General features: G+C 37.4%; 1 protein-coding gene across 9 annotated transcripts in view; it reads left to right on the top strand.

The window, feature by feature from the left end:
• The window catches only part of HELZ (helicase with zinc finger), a 170,152-nt gene extending 147,688 nt beyond the window's left edge, over positions 1-22,464 (top strand). For 7 of the 9 annotated variants that reach the window (XM_024130025.3, XM_024130024.3, XM_024130021.3 and 4 more), the window contains 2 exons: positions 10,455-10,707; positions 14,475-22,463. In XM_024130025.3, coding sequence (XP_023985793.1) covers positions 10,455-10,707; positions 14,475-14,809 — 588 coding nt within the window. In that variant the 3' untranslated portion in view covers positions 14,810-22,463. Of the gene's footprint in view, positions 1-10,454; positions 10,708-12,203; positions 12,448-14,474 lie in introns of all 9 variants that reach the window. The other 2 variants (XR_003683191.2, XM_028499836.2) reach the window with 2 other exon arrangements.
• Positions 22,465-23,965: the final 1,501 nt, after the last annotated feature.

Below are 23,965 nucleotides of genomic sequence, written 5' to 3'. Positions count from 1 at the left end.
GTCAAGGTTACATTGCCTCTTCTTGGATCACACAAATCCAGGCCAAAAACATATTTTTAGATTAAAAGAAAAACGTGAGCATCTCCAAAGACTCAATTATGTTGGTGAACCAATAACCTTCATATTGTATGAAAATTTATAGTTGAGCAAAAGCTGTAAAGCGATGGATTTAGTGGTATTTTAGACCAGTAAATTTGTAAAGTTGTGAAAAATTATTAAATATCCTAGAAATGAGATAAAGCTCAGAGAGTACAGACTGATAGTCCAGATTTGTTTTTTTTTAACTTGTTCAGTGGTTTTTTAGAAAATTAAATTTGACTAGTTTGAGTGCCAGGCATGTATTCTTTAGTTTATCACAGCATAAATCCATATTGTTCAACACCTGGTCTGATGTACATTACACATTTAGGGTATAGACCTGGTCCTACGGGCGTTAGAATTTTCCAGCTTTAAATGAGTGAAGAAATAAAGTACAGCTATTAAATATGATGCAATAAATGAGTTTTCACGACATAAAAAGATACCTGTGATATTTTAGTGAGAAATTACTAGGTTGTATGTATCATTTTAAATGAACGTGTATGTTTATATGCATACGGGGAAGATGCTCATAATACCTGATTTTCTACTTTTAGTGATGTTAAGTTGATTAACGTTTATCAGTGATCAGATGATAGCAGTCTGATCCACCAATTTTAAAAGTTCCCAGCGACCTTTCAGATTTAGCAGCTATTGATGACTATTGTTTAGAACTGTTGTTTCATTAGAGATGGCAAAATGGCGATTTTAAAATTCTTTTAATTTCCTTTGTATCTATTTTTCTTCTATAAAATAGAACTTCTCCTCACTAAATGTTTCATTCCTTCAAATCTGGTCTATATAGAAAAAATGAGTAGTTCTTGCCCTTTGTTTTCTTGCCCTGAATTTTCAGAGTAATGAATTGGTGCCTTAGCAGGCCCCAGAGATGACCGCTCAGGCTCCCCTCACCTTTTTTTCCTTTGGAATATCATCATGAATCAGGTATCATTATATATTTGAGTTTTCAGTTCATTGTAGCCATTCTACAGTGTGACACACTGTTATGTCTCTGGCCAGTGGGAGCCCCTTCCTATTGGTGGCTGTGTTCTTTGACATATTAACGGCGACCTTTGGCAGCTTCCTTGCTTTCAGGCAGGACAAGATGTCTCTAGCTCATCTCGTACATGTTCCGCCCCTGACCAGGAATCAGGTGTTTCTCAGGGCAACCCTGATGGGGAGACTGTAGTCTGGTACTGAAGGTGCTCTCTGGTACGGCTTGTCCCTGCTTTTTCACTGGGCAGAGCCGGGAAGTACTTTGTTATTTGAAAGAGAAAAATAAATCATGAGTTCATATTGATATTTCCAAGTCAATGAAGGATTATAGGGTTTTTAATATTTGTGTTTTTCACTTTACACTAAAGATCATTGTTCCTAATAAATGACTAACAACCAGTTATTTGCTTTATATGTATATACATACACATAGATAAGATGTAGATAGATAAGGGTGTGTGTGTAATAGTTTCATAATAACAGTACTGGTGTTAAATTAGCTATAAATGCAGTTGAAGGTATGTGTGGGGTTCATTTTGTCCTTAGGCTATATCCCATAGATATAGTTAGTTAAAATACTGGATTTTAAAGGTATCTGAAATAATTCTTCTGTGTGTGTGGTTATAGCACTCATTCAATAAACATTTGAGTTTATTTCTATTTGTTTTTAGTTTTGAAATCTAATTTTGATTTTAAGAAGCACTTATCAGTACATGGTCCCAAAGTCCAAATTAAAAAACAAGTGATAGTCACAGGTTAAACTTCCTTTCCTGTCTCTACTCCTTCCTTATCCCTTCCCCCTATAGAAAAAAATTATTATTTTTTAAAATTAATCCTCTCATTATTTCTTTTTGAAAATAAAAGCAAATACTTATATATGTACACGTATCTCCCTTTCTTAGATAAAAGGTAGCATGTTGTACATCTCGTTGTGTATCATGATAGATCAGAGCTCATCCATAGCAGTATTTAGAAATCGTCCTCATTCTTTTTACAGCTGCATGGTACTTTCATTATATAGCTGTACCGTGGTTTATTGAACTGGTCTCCTATTGACAGACATTTGGATTGCTTCCAGTCCTTTGCTATTAAAACATAGCGCTTCAGTGAATAGCCTTATGCACACATCAGAAGGATCTCAAAAACTTTTATTTATGTGATGTTTCAATATCTGTCAACAGTTTTTTTAATATAAGCTATCAGTGTTTAAAACTAATAATTTAAAATAAATATCAATTCATTTAAAAATTATAATAATAAACTCATTACTTGTTAACAAAAATAACTGTATTTTCCAAAAGAAAAATGTTTAGTGAAGAGAGTGCCATTTTTTCAGTTTTGCGAATCTTCTGCCATGTGTCATTTTGGTTGAAGTATAAGAAGAAAACTCTGTCACGCAGATATGTACCTGGAAAAGGGATTTTAAATTTTAATGACTTTTTCAGATAATTATAGGTATTCTCCCTTGATACTACACCAAAACTTGGCAGTTAGTAGTTTCTTAAAGATTAGTTGCAATATGGAGTCAAAAATTTCACTGTGATGGCCCTGATCACAGCAAAAGCTTGTAGGAGCCAGAACTCTGAGGGAGGGGAGCCATCTCTGCCTGGTGGGCCTGTGGTGCCAGGAGGGTGGGGCCAGACCTTGTTGCCTTTTCCTGTCTGTCCTCCTGACCCTTGGCCCTAGAGGCTGCATGGTTGTGGGAGTGGGTGGGTTCTGGTCAGAGGACTATCAAGGGGGCTCCCAAGGACCGAGAAATCACCAGGAAGCTCATGGAGAGGAGGAGCTTGAGAAAGTGACTCTGTGGAATTGTTTATGAATTCGTGGGCCCAGGTCTGACGTACACGTACATGGATCAGATCCTAATTAACATACCAAAGACATGGAGAACTGAGCTGATGGATAGACCTCTGCCCAGGTCACAGACTGAATCCAGAGTGGCAGGCACTCAGTACAGATCCAGATAGCACCACAAAGGCTTTGAAAACTAAGCTGACTTTGAAACCATAGCCCACAGGAGACAGGTTGGAACTTAAACTTACCAGATCAGTTGCCTGCTAAAACAAAAATATCAGTGTCAACATTCTCCGTAGGATTTAAACACACCCAGGGTCTCGTAAGTTAATATTTTAAATGTCCATAATACAATCCAAGATTACTCAGTATATAAGAAATTACGGAAATCTCAGCTCACACAGGAAAAGCCCATCAACAGGTGCCCGCAGTAAGATGATACAGATTTTGGAATTATCTGAAAAACACTTTAAAGCATCTTATTATTAAAATGCTCCAGAGAGCAATCACAGACCTCTTGAAACAAATGTTAAAATAAAAAGTCTTAGCAGAGAAAGAGAAGATATTTAAAAAACAAAACAAAACCAAGTGGACATTTTAAAACTGAAAAACGCAATAACCAAAAATTTAAAACTCACTTGATGGTCTCAATAGCAGAATGGAAATGACAGAGGAGAGCTCAGTCAGTGAACTTGAAGATCAATAGAATTTACCTAATCTGGACTACAGAAAGAACAAAGACTGGATGGGGTGTGGGGCTGGGGAGGAACACAGAGCCACAGAGGCCTATGGGACAAAAACAGGGGTTGAATATTCAATCTTTTGAATTTCATCAGAGTCCAAGGAGGAGAGGAGAAAAAATGTGATGCTGAAAAACATCTGACAAAATAATAGCAGAAAACTTCCCAAGTTTGGTGAAAGACATAAGGCTACAGATTTAAGGAGCAGAGTGAACCCCAAAGAGGATAAACCCAAAGAAATTTACACCTGGGCATATTATAATCAAATGGCTAAAAGCAAAAAACAAAGAAAATAATCTTGAGAGAAGCCAGAGAAAACACATGTCATTAGAGAACAATAATTCAAATGACTAATGATTTCTCATCAGAAACCATGGAAGCCAGAAGGAAGTGGCAAACATTTTCAATGTGCTGAAAGAAAAGAACTTTTAACCCAGAAATGTATATGCTGCAAGACTGTCCTTCAGGAATGAAGGTAAAATAAAGCCATTTCCTGATAAAGGAAAACTAAGAGAATTTTGAGCCAGCAGACCTCCTCTAAAAGAATTGTTAAAGGAAGTTCTTCAGACAGACAGAGGGAAAATGATACCAGAAGGAAACCAGGCACATCAGCAATGGAAGTTGAGCAACAGATACAGTAAATATCTGGATAAATATGATAAGCTGTTCTCCTTGAGTTCTATCAAAATTCCCAGTTGAGAGCAAAATAAATAACATTGTCTGATTGTTTTTCAGTAGGTATAGGATGTAATATATAAAACAACTATAACTATAGCATAAAGAGGAAAAGTAAAGAACCTAATATGGTAATAAGTTTTCTACATCTCAACTGAAGTGATAAAATATAGATTCTAAGTAGATGATGACAAGTTAAGTATGTATTCCATTATCCCTAGAACACCTATTAAAAAATCATATAAGGAGACATAGAATCACAAAATTAAAATGAAATTACAAAAGCATGTTCAAATAGCCCAAAAGAAGGCAGGAAAAGGAGAACAAAGGGACATAAAACAGGAAATGAACAGGAAACAAAAGACATACGACAACTGAGTTAAATCTAAACATATCAGTAATTACATCATATACATTATCTAAACATACCAGTTAAAAGTCAGAGATTGTCAGGATGGGTTTTTCAAATAGTTCTAATTATATGCTATCTACAAGAAACGTTAAAAATTTAACAGTATAGGTAGTTAAAAGCAAAGGATGGAGAAAGGCATACCATGCAAAGACTAATCAAGAGAAAGCTTAGAGTGGCTATATTAGTGTCAGACAAAGTAAACTTCAGAGCATAGGAAGTTATCCAAGAGGGACATTAGTACTGATAAGAGGGTCAGGACATTAAAAGGAAATAACAATCTTAAGTGTGTATGCATCTAACAACAGAACTTCAAAATACGTGAAGCAAAATCTGAAAGGAGTAACAGACAAATCCACAATTATAGTTTGAGACTTTGACTCCTTCCGTCTCAGTATTTAATAGATCTAATAGACAGGAAATCAGCCAGGATATAGAAAAAGTGAGCAACATCATTAACCAACTGAATTTAGTTGACATTTATAGAACACTCCAACCAACAATAGCAGAATATATGGTCGTTCCAAGTGCAGATGTAACATTCATCAATAAAATATGTTATCTGACCATAGTGGAATTAAACTAGAAATGCATAACCGAAGGATAACCAGAAAATCTCCAAAACTTGGAAATTAAACTGCATATATCTAAATAATTCATGGGTGAAAGAGGAAGTCTCAAGGGAAATTAGAAAATATTTTGAACTCAATGAAAATGAAAGTATAATATGTCCACATTTGTTGTGATGCAGCTAAAGTAGTCCCAGAGGAAATTTTGTAGCATTAAATGCTTATTTTAGAAAAGAAGAAATGTCTCAGATCAGTAATCTAGGCTTCTATCCCAAGAAATTAGAAAAGGAAGAATAAAATAAATTAAAATCAAGCAGAGGGAAGGGAATAATAAAGATGAGAACAGAATTCAATAAAAAATGAAAACAAAAATAATAGAGAAGAATCAGTGAAACCCAAAGCCAGTTCTTTGGAAAGATCAACAAAACTGATAAGGCTTTAGCAAGAGTAACAGAGGAAAGGAGAGAAGCACAAACTACCAATATCAGGCACGAAAGAGGAGATACCATTGAATCCAGTAGACATTAAAAAGGATAATAATAAAGGAATACCGTGAACAACTCTTTGCATAAAATTCAGCAACTTAGATAAAATGGATCACTTCTCTGAATACCACAAACTACAAAAACTCACTGAAGATTAACTAGATAGCATATGAATAGTCTTATAACTGTTAACAAAATTGAATTTGTAGTTTAAAAACCTGCCAAAGCAGAAATCTGCAGGCGCAGATGGTTCGCCGCTGAATTCCTCCAAACATGTAAAGAAATACCACCAATTTACACCGTCTCTTCCAGAGAATGGAGGAGAAGGGCACACTTCTTAACTTACTGTATATGGCTAGCATTACTCTGATACCAAAACTAGACAAAGACAGTACAGGAAAGGGAAAACTACAGACATACCTGTGAACATCATTGCAATATCCTCAACAAAACATTAACAAATTGAATTCAGCAATATATGAAAAAGAACAATACACTATAATCATGTCGGAGCTTATTTCCAGAATGCAAGGCCGGTCCATTGTTTGAAAATAAATCGATGTACTCCACCATACTAACAGTCTAAAGAGAAAAATCACGTGATTATATCAATAGACCCCCCCCCCCAAAAAAAAAGCCTATACGTATTTGGCAGAACAGAGCATCCACTCATGAAAACTCTTGGCAAACTAGAAGTAGAAGGGATATTCCTCAACCTGTTAAAGGGCACCTATAAAAATCCTACGGCTACCATCACGATTAATGGTAGAGACTGAATGCTGAACGCTTCTAAGATTAGGAACGAGTTAAGATGGCCACTCTCAACATTCCTGTTCAACGTTATACTGGAAGTCTTAGCCAGTGCAGTACAGCAATAAAAAGAAAAGACACAGAGTTTGGAAAGGCAGAAATAAAACTGTGCCTATTCACAGATGACATGATCGTCAATGCAGAAGAAACCCAAGGAATCTACCCAGGAAACAAACCAACAAAAATTAATTTTGACTGATGTGAATTTAGCAAGGTTTTTGAGGTAAAAGGTCAACACAAGTCAATCCCATTTCCATATATTAGCAACCTTCAATTGGAAACCAAAATGTAAGAACAAATACCATTACAATAGCCCAGAGGAAAATTAAATGCTAGGTGCAAATTAACAAAACCTGTACAGGGTCTGTATGCTGAAAACTACAAAACTGCTAAAAGGTAATTTATTTGGTGTATACACCGTTTCATTCAGTTGTCAGCAAGATTTCTCTGCTTATCCTCAAATTACCTTTGAGGACAGATTCCAAAGTAGCAAATCATATTTTCATGCATTTACCTACATCTGTGTTGTATGAAATAGGTATACCAGGAGACCATCTATATCTTATATTTATATATGTACGTATGTATATTATGTGTGTGTACATACGTATATATGTACGTATGTATATTGTGTGTGTACATACGTATATATGTACGTATGTATATTGTGTGTGTACATACGTATATATGTACGTATGTATATTGTGTGTGTACATACGTATATATGTACGTGTGTATATTATGTGTGTGTACATACGTATATATGTACGTATGTATATTGTGTGTGTACATACGTATATATGTACGTGTGTATATTATGTGTGAGTGTGTACATACGTATATATGTACGTGTGTATATGTGTACATACGTATATATGTACGTATGTATATTGTGTGTGTACATACGTATATATGTACGTGTGTATTATGTGTGTGTACATACGTGTATATGTACGTATGCATGTGTACATACGTGTATATGTACGTATGTATATTGTGTGTGCACACACGTGTATATGTACGTATGTATGTGTGTACATACGTGTATATGTACGTATGTATATTATGTGTGTGTACATACGTGTATGTGTACGTGTGTATATTATGTGTGAGTGTGTACATACGTGTATATGTACGTATGCATGTGTACATATGTGTATGTGTACGTATGTATATTGTGTGTGCACATACGTGTATATGTACGTATGTATGTGTGTACATACGTGTATATGTACGTATGTATATTATGTGTGTACATACGTGTATGTGTACGTGTGTATATTATGTGTGAGTGTGTACATACGTGTATATGTACGTGTGTGTATTGTGTGTACATACGTGTATATGTACGTATGTATATTTGTGAGTGTGTACATACGTGTATGTGTACGTGTGTGTTTGTGTGTGTACATACGTGTATATGTACGTATGTATATTATGTGTGAGTGTGTGTACATACGTGTATGTATGTATATAAAATCTTCAACATATCTAATTTTAAGAACATTCAAACAATTCCAAGTTTTGGTTCTTTTTCTAACAGAGGATCAATTACATTCAGAATGTCATTTGAAGTTGAATTTTATACTTAATCTACCCATTCATCTTTGTCAGCAGCTGCTTAGGAGCTGTTATAAACATGTTACACAATACTTCCACAAGTACTGTGCGTGTCAACTGTGTGGTTTTTTTGCATTTCACTTTGGAAGATATAAATGACACACATTTTTTTAAAAGTTGAACTGAATATTTTCTCCTTTTATATCAGCTTTCTATTGCTTTCTGATTTTTAGTTTCCCTCATTTCAGCATTGTGGTTCACAGATCTATTCATTGCAAAAAGGGGCTTTTATAAAGTTAATGCCTGGAGTTCATATGAGTATCACCAGGGAATTTGATTATTATAACCTGTTTTCTGAGGCCATAACAGATTTTAGTTTTGTACTTTAGTGTTCACACATAAAGCCTTTAGCATGTGATCCCCTACAGTTTCTGACTGGGCTGAACATGAACACTCAGGGCATGGTAATAAAAACAAGCACTTCACTTTGAGTCTAAGAGCTAATCATCTTCATAACAAACCTTGGTAAAAAAAAAAAGGCACCGTGCACCAGCTGCTGTGACCAGTCATCCATTCGTTGCCTAGCCATGCAGAATACAAAGCAGTTTAGGGAGGTTGGTTATTCTCCTCAATACCGTGAGTTAATAACCTTGATGAAGAAGTTTCAAATGTGCTGATTAAATTCACAGTGGACACTAGTTAGAATGGTTACTATTCTAGAAAATAGGAATCAAATTTGGAATGATCCTCACCATTGGAAAACAATACCTTTAAAGCAGAGTAAAACTAAAGATGAATTTAGATACTATACGTAAAGACAGAAGAACAATAAAAAACATATGAGAAAAGGTATTAATGGGATGGAAGTATTAGCTCTCGCCTTTCTCATCCAGTAGCTAAAACTTTGGAAATGTAGAAATGACCTGGACATCCTCATTTAACAGTGAGAGAATGTCTCTCCTCCCTCCCCTTCCTGCCTTTCTGCTCAAGGGCAGCCAGTCCAGACCCGTTCTCTGCCCCAGTTTGTACCCTTGTGGTTCCGTCTGTGATGACTTTACTCTCACCCACTTCGGCCCACAACTTCCCCCATTTAATTGGCCTGACAGTATCTGCTTGTGCTATCTTATATTCCCCCCAAATCCTGCTGTTTCTGTGCCTGCCTCTCTCTCTCTCTCTCTTCTTTGTCATCTAACCTCTAGTTCCTGATTTCCAGTTATTTGTAACAACAGTGGTAGAAGAAAGTTTCCTCCCAATCATGATCACCACGAACTGAATAGCAAATCTGTTACTTCCCGGGGAGGGAGAGGGGGCAGTAAAAAGCCAATCCCATTCTGTCATGTAAGCTCTCACACGGAAGCTTATCCTTTATGTTACATCAACAACAGACCTTCCTATGTGCCAAATGCTACGCATGCCGAACTTGCTCAGGTCTCAAACAGCAACCCTAAGAGGCAGGCACTGTGGATAGTGAAGCCACATTTACAGATGAAGTTCCCAAGAGGCTAGGTCAATTGCCCCGGGTGATGCTGCCGGTAGAAGTGAACACCTGACTGCTACTCCGTACTGCCTTGCTCTTAGAACTGAGCCTGAGCATGGCCACAGCAATTGGGCCTGAGAACTTGGAGGGCACTTAAGTAGCAGTAAAAAATCATGAAATGCTGGCAAATACATCCTGTCTGAGGGTTAAAGAAACTTTGGTTGTGCAAGTGTAGGGAGGAGAAAAATGTTAATTGCGTTTCAGACGTACGAAGGATTTGTGGAAGAATAATGAACGTTCCATTTCAGTCAAAGACTTTCCAAAGGAAGACGTGCAGAGAGGGCGATCAGGAGTACCTCTGTGGGGTGGGAGGAACCCTGTCTTAGCATCAGGTCTAAGGAATGACAAACGGGGAGGTTGCGAGGGGCCCATGAGATGAGTCTCGAACGGACGAATGTGTTCAAGATATTGTGATTCAGTTGATTGTGACTGTAGTTTCCCCATTTAATTTTGAGCAGATATGTTTCTTCATTCTTATTCTTAATCTAATGTTACCTAAAATGTGGATAGAACTTTAGAACTGAAGACAGGTAGTTCAGCCCTATATTTTACAGACAAGAAAACAGAGTCAGAAATTAGACGTGTGTTGTCATAGGAATACCTGCTAAGGGCCAGAACTGAGTTTTGACCCCAGGTCTCCTCACACCATGTCCACAGCTCAGGCTGCTTTTTGGGGGTTTTGATAGACACAGAAGAAAGTGTTTTTGAGAATTTCTACTTAATAGAGTGAGATTGCTGTGTGCATACGAGAGTGGGGTGTATACGTTTTCACTGATTTATGAACTGTCCTTTTTCTTTGTGTAGTATGAACCCAGAGGACCTGGTCGGCCCTTGTACCAAAGAAGAATCTCATCTAGCTCAGTCCAGCCTTGTCCCGAAGAAGTAAGCACTCCTCAAGACAGTCTTGCTCAGTGTAAAGAGCTTCAGGACCATAATAACCAATCTTCTTTCAACTTTTCCTCCCCGGAGTCCTGGGTAAACACCACCTCATCTACCCCCTATCAGAACATTCCGTGCAATGGATCCAGCAGGACAGCTCAGCCCAGAGAGTTGATAGGTAAGACAGGGTGGGGGGTTACCAGAATTGCAGTTTTAACTACTCAGCTCCTGAGTGTTGATGGAGTTTTTCTTCTCCCGTTCCTTCCATTCGCATTATTATCTTGGAACAGTATTTAATGCTCATAGCTCGCAGGTGTGCCTCAGGATACATATTAATTTAGGACTATATTGGTTCCATATTTATGGTCTGGAAGGTAAGTAGACCTACCCGTCCGTGTTTGGGAACTGATCATTTTGATCATTTTAACCTGTGAATGCGTGAAAGAAGTAAGGGAACCTAAAATGTATTTCTAACTCAGATCACCTTTGCTTGGAAAAAGCTTGTTTTCTGGATTTTTGTGTTTTCTTCTGGGTTGGGGGTGGCAGGCAGTTGGTTAGGTCGGTTTCCGTTTTCAAGGATGTATTGTCAATAAAGTTGTTGACAGTTTGCTGCACAACAGAGTTTGGCCATAAGAGAAACCAGTAAAGTCTGACATTTTGAGATTTAGAAATCCAGTGTTTATTCCTTATATTCTAATGAACTGAGAAATCCAAGTCCAAAGAAGAGAAAAAAGAAGGCATAGGAAGGCCTTGGAATGGATATGGCTGTCAACCGGTGTGCCGGGAAGTCTGAAGCCTTCTTCAGTCGTGAACGCGAGTGCTCGTTTATCTTTCCTTTGTTTCCCACTTTTTTTATGTGGAATGTAAAGAATGCTACTGTTTGAGATAGCCTTCTCTTTGTAGGCTGTAGTCATTGATCTTTGTGAACAAGTCTGTGATCGTCGGTGAATTTCTGCCTTGATAGCATCAACCTTTGTATTTTAAATTAATTTTGTTCATCTTTAGAATGTGAATCCATTGTGCCTGTAACTGACCCATTTTGGAGTATGTGCCATACAAACATATTTTTAGAACAAGAGACATGGTAGGTCAAAAAGCATTAAAAAGGTACTGGTTTCTTTCCTGTCAAGAGACATGGTCATTTTAATCTTTAAACATTCATTAGTACCTTCTGTGGATAAAGCGTTGTATTTTGCCTGGGATTGCTTTGTCATTTTAAAGGTCTAACAGAAACGCGCTCATCATATTTGAATTTCCTGAGAAACATCTGAATTACAAATAAGTGATGAAAATGTGTTACTTCTTAGTTGTTTTGTGTATTATAATTTATTTTAAAGACAACATCATTTCTCCCCTTTTTCTGCCTAAATTTTAAGATAGCTTTTGGCCGAAATCAGTAAAAATCTGATAAAGTTGAAATTTCCTGAGCAAGTGCCCAAAGCACATGTCATTTATGGTGTCTTCTCCACAAATACAAAATTATTATTTTCTTCATTGCTAGGAGACAAATAGTAGTATTCTTTAGTTGAAAGTAACACTTAGCTAAGTATTTAAAAATTCATTCAAAATCACTAATATCCTGAAGCACTTCTTGTCTAACAGTATGTATGTATGTGTGTATGTATGTATGTATTTCTTATTTTATTTTATATTTTCATTTCATTTCATTTTTAGAGGAATGTAGCAGTTGCCGGTGGTGAATCAGAAGGAGAATAATCACCACTTGGGAAACTTCTTTCTGAAGTTTGAGACAGATTTCTTGAGTTGAAGGGGAAACTGTTCATATTATATTGGTTTGGAATTTGAAAGAGGTCATGATATGGCCATATTTTCTCCACAATTGCAAGCCTGAGAGCAAAGATCATGTCTCTGACCTTTTTGAACTTTGGATTTCCCATTTTGGTACTGATCACACTAGGTAAATGCCTGCCTGCTGAGTAAGGAGATCATGAAAATAGACCCTGTGCGATCGAGGGGGTGATCCAGTCTCACTGCGGGACCTCTGTGTCCACAGCGAGGGTGGGGTTCGTCTCTCCAACACGTATGTGTTTGGGTTCTAGTCACTTCTCTTGGTGACGAGACATACTTTATCAAGCATTTTCTTTTTATGCACAGATGAAACTTAAAAGATTAGGTAGAGATATGTATTTTGGAAAAAGTCATTGGTTGCCAGATTAGTAAAATTCGTAGTTTTAAAGAATAGTTTGTCTTACCTGGAGCATATATGGTAAATCACATTGACAGAGATCTTACATTCATGATTAGATAAGCGTGTAGGCATTAGGCTAAACTGCCTCTAAAATATTATTTTGTAAGTATTTATTATTTACTTGAAAACATTCTAAACTCTAATTATATTGTCATGAAGATGAGAATATGCATAAATAAGAAGACTTAGTAAAGTAAGTAAAAACAGTAAGTTTTTGAACAGCCAGTAAAATGTTTATTTTGTATATTATATTAGGCAGTACAGGCCACTTTTATATTGAAGTGTTTGTTAAACTAATGCTCTTAAAAACAATTGTTTCATTCACAAAATCAGTGACATTTAGACAGAAAAGGTGGTAAACGTTCCAGAAAGCTGTTAAAGGGCTTAAAAGAATTTCGAACAATTTTGTGAATTTTTCAAGTTTTAAAATAATAATATGAAATTAGCCTATTGAATCAATGGAATACTAAAACTAAAAGAGGAAATATTTTTCTCCTTAACTTTCCAGTCCACAAATAGGTAATAAACACAAGGAAAAAATGTCCACAAATATCAGTAATCAAAGACCTGCAAAGTAGAGCTACAAGATAATTATTTATTTATAAAATAAGCTAAAGTTAAAAACGATAGTAACACTAGTGTTGTGATGTAGTAGGGAAATGAGCAAGCGTTGTTGGTTGAGTATAAATGGGCAGTATTTTCCTGCGGGGAGGCTTGGCCATAGTTAATCAAAAAATTTCACGGTGTCTGTACTGTATGCCCCAGCCATTGTACCTCTAGGGATTTATCCTGAGAGGAGCAGTCGTGAATATTTAGGAATGTTTATCTATAATAACATTTATCACAGTGTAGAAAAGTGAAAAATTGACTATTATCCATATTTCTAAAAATGAGAGATTACTTTAAAAAGTTACGAAATATCTGCATTATATGACATCCTTAAGGAAAAATGCACCAGCAAGTTAAGGCTTATTAGCTCTGGTATTTGGAAATACGAATGACTTATTTTCTTCTTTGGCCTTTGTGTAATTTCCACGTTATCCTCAATGAATATGTATTACGATTTTAATCCAAAATCTAATGTTAGTTAAACTTTTAAAAGATTGAAAGCAAAAGCAGTGTTTAAAGCAAGTTATGATTTAGGGGGCCTTAAAATTAGGAAGAGTGGAGTCGAATATTAAAGGACCTTGGAATTCGGCAGATGACAGGAAATGTGAAGTAAAGTCTACAGCAGTTTTCCCCACCGTATTCCATGTTTACTTACGTATTACAAGAAAGGTAGTATTTTTAAGAAATAGGGTCCAGGTGCTGCTGTTTCTTAGGTTAATAATAGAAGCTGTTTTAACCAGAAGTCTGCATATAGAGCTCATTTTTATTTAGGAAAGAACCTGTTTGTTCCCATTTTCAATCTGTGAGCAGTTAATATAATAAATATCAAAGTGTACAATTGTGCAAGTTAGTTTTTTGAAGCAAACCTTCGGACTTGACCTTTAGTTTTTATATGTTTAGTTATCACAGTTCACATAGTTAATTCTTCTTCGAGTGTTTATGAGATGGAGAAGTTCAGTTAGATGTGTTGCGATGGCAGAGTTTTGTGGCAGAAGTCGTCTGTCCTTGTGGCTCTCCTGTCGCTGAGTTCCTGGAGAGGAGAAGCAGCTGTGACGCAGTGAGCTAGTGAGATGCCTGAGTGTCGCTGGGCTTGCCCTTAAATCGGTGCTACTCTTCTCTGCTTCTAGCTCCGCCCAAGACCGTCAAACCCCCTGAGGATCATCTGAAGCCTGAAAACCTCGAGGGGTCCAGTTCCTTCAACTACAGTGTCCTGCAGCATCTCGGCCAGTTCCCCCCTCTCATGCCCAACAAGCAGATCGCGGAGTCGGCCCACAGCAGCAGCCAGCAGAGCTGTGGAGGCAGCAGGCCCGCCATGTCGTACGCCAGCGCTCTGCGGGCCCCGCCCAAGCCCAGGCCCCCGCCGGAGCAGGCCAAGAAGAGCAGCGACCCTCTGTCTCTGTTCCAGGAACTCAGCCTGGGGAGCTCATCGGGCAGCAATGGCTTTTACTCCTATTTTAAATAATCACTTTTTTTTCCTCCGGGGAGAGTGTTTTCATTTCTGTTTGTATCAGTAGAATTAAGATAGCTGGACTTCACCTATAGATGCACAGTTCCCTTTGTTTTAATATTAAGTATGTTCTCAGTTGCTTTGCTGCTAGACTTGCAACTAATTTTTTTTACAGTATATTCCATTATTTTGCATTTTTGACATGAGTCGGAATTTTGACAGCTTTTATGTGGAATAAAAAATATTTTTAAATTTGTGTATTGTTACATATGTTTGCATCAAGCTAGCAGCTAAGAGGTTAATTGTGCAACTATTAAAAAAGGAGAAAAAAAGTTTGTCTAAAATGTATTTAAAAAGAAAAAAAAATTGTAAGTAGCATTTACATTTATTCAGTAATATTACCATACGCTGGGTTTCTGTACCAGAAATGGCCAGTTGATGTACAAAATGTATGTTATTTTTGCTTAAATTCATTGAAAATTTTTTTAAAAAAAAGGGGGCAGCATCTTCTAAATACTTTAAGTTTTATCAGCTTTTTTTGGTGACAAGATGCTGCATTCTAAAACTTTTATAGTTTTAGACTATGTATGATGTGCTGTTGTAATCTCCATCCACTGTAGGATAGAGTTAAAGGCATTCTTTGCAGGTGTATTTCATATGCCACTGTTTTTTGTAACATGAAAAAAACAGTGGCATACTTAATTATTTTTTGGACAAGCTACACTTTAAGCTTGTTTTTAATGTTAATTTGATAGTGTGTGGTTTTTTTTTAAACAAATCATGAAGCTGAAAAATTTTTAGGATTGTTGGTGCTTAGTAGACTTGATAACTATTTTAAAAATGCGTGAATTTAGTAAAATCTTCTTTTCCTCACTATGCATGTGTAAATGTTCGTAATCTGGCTTCCCCCCTCTCCAGTGGTATAAAGAGTTGTGCCGCTTTAAGGTTTTTTTTTCCCTCCAGTAAAAATTTTGGTACCTTTATTTGATGTTTACATTAAAATGTGACATTATACATGGCAATTCAAATATTTTGCTAACTGTTTTGTTTGAGGAACATCATTAAAGAAGAAATACAATGTTTGTCAAAGATGTATCAAAATCTGGGGCAAGAAGCTACCCTTGTTTTCATGTCTTTTGATTCTTCTAAAAGCACCCCACTGAACTTGTACAAAAATATAAAATTTAAACAGCTATCTTAAATATCCTACAGTCTAAACATTGTTTTGAATGAACTTTGGTAAAATCCAGAGAAAAACGTTTACCCTCTTAAAACTTGTGATCTTGTAACACTTTTGAAGCGATGCATGTCCATATTGTTTTCCTGATCTAGTAGTATTACTTTTATACTTCAGAGATATCTTGAAACTACAATATAACCTTTTTAAAAAAATAAAATAAAATAATAAGGTGAGGTTGGGAAACATTGCAAACCCTGAGTGGATCCTGATGATCCGTTCAAAAACAGTTTTTGTTTCGGAAGACTGCCTCTGAATAGGCCATCCTCTATTCGCGGTCCATTTTTAAAGCAGAGTTGAAAAGTGGAGGGCAAAGAAAAGCGTCTCTACAACGGGAGTTTAGTTGGTGTCGGCCAGCAGTAGTCCCCTGTAAGCCTCAGCCAGTTTGGGAGAAGAGAGTGCCTTTAGTTAAAGGCTGTCAAGCTGCAGGACAAATGAAGAGAACCTCTTTTTTATTCAGTTCTGTCTTTCTGCCCAGAGTGCAGTTCACTTCTCTGTGGCTTCACGTTACAGGCTGCAGGTCTCTGTGTAAGGCGGCAGATGTAGACGTGTAGACTGCAGATGTGTTAATGGTTAGTATAAATCACAGGTGGAAAACGGAGCCAGCAAGTTACAACACCTCGTTTTCTCTGTAAGATGTCAGACCACCACATTTATAGTGATGTCCGATTTTACTCAACATAGTCACAAGAAGAGAAGAAAAAATTTCGCCATATAGCTGTGTATTTCTAACTCTGTGACAAAACTCAAGATATAGCCCAGATGAAAATGAGGTCCCCCTGGATGTGAGGATGTCGATGAAAGATAACGTTCTTGTCAGTGATGATTCTCCTCCCCCGAAAATACGCAGGACTACGACCCAAGCCAGGTAAATGGTCGAAAGCATGCTGATCTTACGAAGACAGAACTATCCCATCAGGGCTGTCAGTTAACCCCTTGTCATAAAGTAATTGCCTAATCATCTGTTTTCCATACTTGACCTTTAAAAAAAATACCAGTTTTAAAATTATTTGTATTTAAATGTGCCCACCCTACCACCCTTATATATGGATGGAAGCTTTGCATAAGGAAGCTGTTACAGCGTTGTGACTTTGCTGTTCTAAGCAGTTATTTCTAAAAACCTAAAAGTAATAGCTACTTCCTAGTCTGCGGCTCTGCTGAGAATGAGTGCTCCTCGCTTCCTTACTGTTTCTGCAGCCAGTCAAGGATTCGAATGTTTTCCATCTCAGCTTTACTTAGTGCAGTCTTTCCAACTGTGCTTTAAATGTAATGTATACATAATAATATCTTGTAACGGTTTTGAGAAAGTCTTACTGCAAGAATCATTGCAAGTTTCCATTGAAATGAGGCGTGGCTTCTGAGTACCGTTCATCCTGTTGGATATTACTTGGGTAGTGTTAGCGAGTGCCCACGAATCAGACTTAAAAAACAACTTACAGTCGGCCCTCCGTATCTGCAGGTTCCATGCCCACCGATTCAGCAAAGCATGGATCAAAGATATTAAAAAAAAAAAAAAAAAATTTCCAGAAAGTTCCAAAAAGGAGAGCTTGAATTTGCCATGCGCTGGCAACTATTTGCATAACATTTATATTGAATTAGATATCGTAAGTAATCTAGAGATGATTTAAAGTATATGGGAGGATGTGTGAAAGTGATATGCAAATGAGCTGTCATTTTATATAAGGGACTTGAGCATTCTCTGGTTTTGGTAGTCCTGGGGGTCCTGGAACAGATCCCCTGCAGACACTGAGGGGCAACTATGTTTTATATACTAGGTCCAACCTTAGAGTTCAGATGGAACTTTTTTTTTAAAGCTTGATGTTAGCTCTGGGATAATACCAAGTATTACCAACTTCCTTTTCTTCCAAAACGGATTTCTTCTAAGTGAGGTTAGTTGTTCACATGATGTCTTTCTACTTCTTTGTTCTTTGTATCACTCTGAAGTTTCCTGTTTCTTGCCAGAACTATTTTTTATTCATTTTACTTTTTAATTTCAGTGCTACTGAGATTTTTTTTTTTTACCTTAAAGAAATTCTTTTGGGTGATAGAATTTGTAGAGTTTTCATGCTAAATTTTTTTTCCCTATCTAAAAATGAATTTCTGTTAAGATCTGAATGAGCCTCATTCAGTGTAACATGGATATTTTCTGGTGGGTTTTTCAAAGGGGTTTTGCTTGCCATTTGGCGTGCGCTTTGCCGAATTGTTCTAGCAGAGCTTTGTTTTTGATTAATCAGCAGTTAATTATTGACCATTTAAACAACATGACTTTCATTTTCCTTTCCTCAGACAGATATGCTTTCTCTCCAGGTCATTTTGTATGTGTGAAATAATAAACTGCTTTGTGTGGTTTTTTTTCATCAGAGATTCTAGAATAAGTTTGAGTTTGGTGTGAACATCAGTTGGTCTTTTCAGTTCAAAGAACTGCAGAATAAGTAAAATAATCAGAATTCCCACTGAATAAGCATTACCTAATTAAACACAGCGATCTCTAAGACCTATTTGTGAAAATAGTTTCCTCTTTTATGGTGGCATTGAAATTGCTGAGAAAGTAACTGAATTCCCTAACTTGAGATAATTCAGATACAGTGTTATCTTGCTCTGGTATAGTCGATCTTACATGTTTAATATTTTCCACGTATATACATTTCAAGAGCAAAGCTATAAACACATAGGAATGGATCTCTAGCGACCTGCGCTGGAGAGAGTCACCTTGCCTAAGAGCCAGTGTGTGAAAACCAATTTCATGTTAAATTTCAGATTTCAGCTATTGTTATTAAGAAAATTAAAATGTACTGAAATCGCCATTTTTAAGAAGAGAGACACCTGTTATCCTTAGATAGAATTGCTTCCTACTGGAGTTGTTTTTAAAAAGAGAACCCCAAAAAAGCCTATAAAAATTTACAAGATTAAAACTTTAAATGTATTGCAAGATACAAATTGCTACCTTAAATGTTACTTAGGCGCTCTGGTTTTTCTTGCAGCTCCACAAAGGTAGTACATTGTCTTTTATGATTTACCAGACGTTGTTTCTTGCTAACCATCCCTTTAACTATTGAGAAACCCTCAATTTCTACCACCACCCTCATGTGCGCTCCTAAATCTCAAAGGATATGTCTTAATGGATCTGATTGTTCACTCCGCTTTTTGCCACCTGACCCACACGCTATCGAGCAATTAGAAATAACGGATAATGTTCTAACCATGATTTCTTGTTCAGAATATCAGCTAGTGATTTCTGCCACATATTATAAAGGTAACAGGAAAGAGTAAGTGGCATGTTCGTCTCGTCTGCAGAGTGCTCATTATATATTCGGTTTCTCGAGTTCTCCATCTCCCTGGGGTTGGAGATTTATTTGCTGACGTTTCACTGTAAAGCTGCTAAATTCACACTTACTACTTTCATACCTGTTTAATTAGCAATTTCAAGACCATTGTTATAAGGAGTGAATCAATCTTAACTGACATTTAACATTCTCTTAAAACACATTCAGGAAATGGCATTGTTGTTACTTTAGAATATGAGATTAAACAGATTACAACAAATTTTAATGTAACATTTAAATTTCTTGAGATGTTTGAAAATATCTACTTTGGAATAAACTTTAAGGAAACAGTCACAGGAGCTTCTAAATTTTTTTGAAGGGAGGTACCTAACAGAAAAGAATATAGACTTAGTAACGTGAACTGTGGTTAAATCTTAAACCCAGTTATACAGTATTAGTCTAAAGCTTCTAAAACTGGAGTGTTAAGAAAATCCAGAGACATTCATATACTTACAGTTTCAGTAATGTATTAGACCAGACCTTATTTGCAATTTGTTCAACAGAGAGATTTTATTTTGATACGAATATTAAGCATAAAGCATAGTAAGTTTTATATAATTCTATAAGTTCATTAAACAATATTACGGAATTTTCATTATATTCTTTGGGAGTCTTTTTAACTGTTTCTACATCTCATACATGAGGTGTCTTCTGTGTTTTATTTTGCATACTAGCATGTGACTGCCTGCCTTAGAACTAGGTATAGGAGGGGAAACCAATATTACTTAAAAAAATTTTTTTTGATGTTTTGAAATAAATTTCATCATTAGTTCTTTTTTTTTTTTTTTTTTTGATGTTTGAGCAGTTGAGGGGAAGGGGCAAATTCCATAGGTTTCAACACAGAATAGAAGGAGTATCTGTTTACAAATATGTCCTGTTTTAAGATATGCAAATTTTGAGCAGGCTAGAGCTAGTGGATCTCGAACTTCAGCCAGCGTCAGAATTACCTGGAGGCCTTGTTAAAGTACAGGCTGCTGGACCTGCCCCACAATTTCTGATTCCAGTCTGGAGCCTGATCATCTGCATTTCCAACGAGTTCCCAGGCAACACTGATGCTGCTGGTCCAGGTGCCACACTTTTGAGAACCACGGGTCTAGAGGAAGTCTGAGGGTCTTTTCAGTCCTGCATTTATTGACTCAGTGTACAAAACTGATCTCTTGAGACATTTTTATGATTCTGATGCCGCGAGGGGGACATTCATGGAGAAAGACCTCCGTGGAGTGCCGGGCCCTTTGGGGGGCGGCCACCGCCACCACCCCCACCCCCCCTCAGTGCTCACCCTGTTTGAGGTCTGTGCTCTCTTGACCGTCACGGGGCAGGAGCTCTCGCATTTGTAGGGTGAGTTCGGTTTTGTGTACACTGCAGCCTGGGCTTTGGTCTGGAAGCTGTGCGTTTGTTTGGAGCGCTTAGAGTCAATCTTGATGCTCCATACACGCGGAGATGAGGATTGTGGAAGGAAGCCATCCGACTGTCACGAGAATGCACTTTGCATTTATCGAGGCCCTAGGTACTGGAGGCCCCGTCCGAAGGTGGCAGTGACCTGAAGCGTGGAAAACGATAGATAATCCCCAAACGATCTAGTCGTAGTTTTTATGTTTTGGGGGATGAGGGAGGTGAGGGCAAAGGATTTGCTTTTCAAATTATGTGTTTCTCAGGTTAACAAAGTTATTTTGGATTCTCTGCCGTGCCCGGTAGGTGTTAGGGGAGCCTGAATTATTGTATATGGCAGAAAATCGATAATTGTCTCTCATTACTTTGCTACCTTTAAAAAAATCTATATATGTTTGCAAAAAAAGTCTAGAGGAATCTACCACCTACACAGCATGAGTTATTCATAAACCATAGGTGCACATGTATGAGCAAGTTATTTCTGAGAAAGAAACTGCCTACAGTATAATAAGCCTACAGGTCTTTGGATATTTTAAAATTCGCGTGCTGTTGTTGTTAATATTCCCCCTGGAGTGCAGCTTGAGGGGTATTGGCCTCTGCCTCTTGTTTTTTGTTTGGCTTTGAATTTACCGAGACACTAGAAAGAGAAGAAATTCTTTTTAAGGTAATAGATTATAGAATGACTTAGATGTAGACCGTATGATAAGCATCATAGAACACACAGCTTTGGAATTCTTAAAACACAGTACTTCCTCCTTGAAAGGCAAGATGACCTTTGGTGGGATTGTTCGTATGTTCAGCACAGGTTACTTTTTCCAATTCCAACTCACAGGGAGCTTCGGTTTATTTATTCTTTGCACGATGCCTTGGATGTGAAGACCTCTCTGTCTTTCAGCTGGTCAGAGGGCTCTTTTGTCCAGGATGAAGTCCTGACGTGTCAGTTAACACCTGAATGTTTCTCAGCCTGCCCCCACCCCCCGCCCCACCCCATACAGAGCAAGAGTCTTGGATTTTTACATATCCAGACCATGCCTACTTCCTAAAAACCCGTGTGTATGACATTGTACTGTATCCGCTTTCTGTGCCAGTCATCCCGCCTGATTCTTTGAAACCCATGAAGGTACTGGTTAAGTGTAGTAGTTGTATCCTAGGTAAATCCGGTGATTAAAATACCTCTCCTCTCAATTATAAAGGTAATGGGTTTTGCATCTTATTAAAGGGTTCTGTCATTCGTGACACAGGTTTTGTTTTTGTTTTTGTTTTTTTAACGCTTCAAGAATACAGTTTTTATCTAAACTTGTTCAGCTAACTTCATACGATCACTTGGCAAATTCATACTGGGTCTTATTTTGGCAAGCCTTCCAAAGGAAGGTTACAAAAAACTGAGATGATCAGTTTGCATCTCTTAAAAGTATCAGTTGTACAGCCATCTAATAATCATAATTTATGGCAAAATTATAACAAAATTACTATATTTTTCTTTGCAGTTTAATGATACCTCATCTGAGAGTTCTAATACCTAAAGAGTTTATGCTTAAAAGTAAAAATGACTTTGTACCATAAAATAACCCCAAAGCCACTCTCTAGGGTTTTTATTTTCTTCCTTTTTTTGTCATTTTCTTTTTTAACTTAGTTTTAGAATTACTTTAGTCACTTTGGTTCCTTAGAACAAGTTTTCAATTTGGAGGTCTATAATTCCTACATTGTGATCATTGTCTCAGTGAAGTTCTTTTGTTTTAAAAGATTCATGGTAACACAAAATGTATTTTACTGCTACAACTAAAATGTATTTATAATAAAATGCCTTTTTAATAATTTGGAGATCTGTTTGTTATGTGTGAGCCACAATCCTCTGCTTCCTTTTAAGAGCAAAGGTCTGACAGACGTTAAGCACAGCACTTTGATTTTATTCAGGATATTGATCAGTAAAACCAGCTAAAGTGACAGAGCTCAACATTAATTTGTAAAATTGTGACTCTCTAGTTTCCAGAAATTTGCAACTTTACTTGTATCTCTGAACTTCAGCAGAAGCAAAGGCCTAAAGGCTTCAAGTGTTACCTGAAAGTTTAAAGATCATCACTGATCAGTGAGAAAACGAGCCCTTTTCAAAGTGTCATTCAGCGTGGTTCTTGGGGATTAAAAATAGTGATCATGAAGTAGTCTTAACAAGTCACTTGTTGATGCTGGGCTTGTGGAGCCCAGAATTCATTTCAGAACTTGTAGACCTAGTTGGTGTCAATGTATTATGAAGGTATAATAATACACTTCACGGGGGTGCGTGGCATGCATTGCTCCCTCCCCACCCCTGCCCCTCCCCTCCAGATGCCGGCTGTGCAGAAAATTGCCCTGAGTCGGGGTCTTGTTTTTGTTGGGGAAATAATTCTTTGCATCTGCCATGATACGATTTTGAGAAGCATTAGCAGGTCAAAGGATGCTTTGTGTGCCCTGGCTCTTTTATTTTTAACACCCCATTAATGTGGCACCATAAATTTAACTTGAATGTTCTGTGCTTAAAGTGTGCAAATGTAAGAAGATCGGGCAGTCAGCCTTTCATAAGGACAATTTCTAATTCTTACTCATTGCAGTGAATCAGTTTTTAAGCTAGGTATCTTGCTTTCTTTGACTGGATCTGATACAACATAAATCATCTCTGGATTTTGGAAAGAAACACACTTCTTTACAGATAAATCAGAGGGCTTTGGAGGACTCCCTGGGCTGCCGTCTGCTCGACAGGAAGTAAACAAAGCCCCCGTGGTCAGTGGGAAAATGCAAATAAGACTGTCTCAGGTGTTAATTCCTATGCATTATCTGAAGCCTTTGAAGCATTTTTCTGAGAATGATATGAGTGTGAAAGTTATTGGGAAAATGTAATTTCATCAGAACTGCAAGGCGAGAACTGTATGGAGTGCAGGTCAAGCGTGAGAATGGAAAGTTGGCCTCGTGGAGGGGGTGCTGGCATGGAGACTTGCTTGCACTCAGCTTGGTTAAACTGGAACATTCTGATTCCGCTGTGGTATTGGAGCTGAAGAGCCCTGGGTCCGTAATGGGCTCTGCCACTCGATTCACACAGTGGTACTGTCCTAACGAACCACTTCCCAGATGGATGGGAATCCTCTCTTCGGGCGTGAAGACCCCATGCTGATTGCATAGCCTCCGTTCCAGCTCATCCTACCAACTGCAGCCCGAGTTACCTTGTTTCTGAAACGGATCCGACGGCGCCAC

The sequence above is a fragment of the Physeter macrocephalus genome, chromosome 14 (genome assembly GCF_002837175.3).
Source record: "Physeter macrocephalus isolate SW-GA chromosome 14, ASM283717v5, whole genome shotgun sequence".
NCBI classification, from domain to species: domain Eukaryota; kingdom Metazoa; phylum Chordata; class Mammalia; order Artiodactyla; family Physeteridae; genus Physeter; species Physeter macrocephalus.
This window is presented reverse-complemented; position numbering and strand designations above follow the sequence as displayed.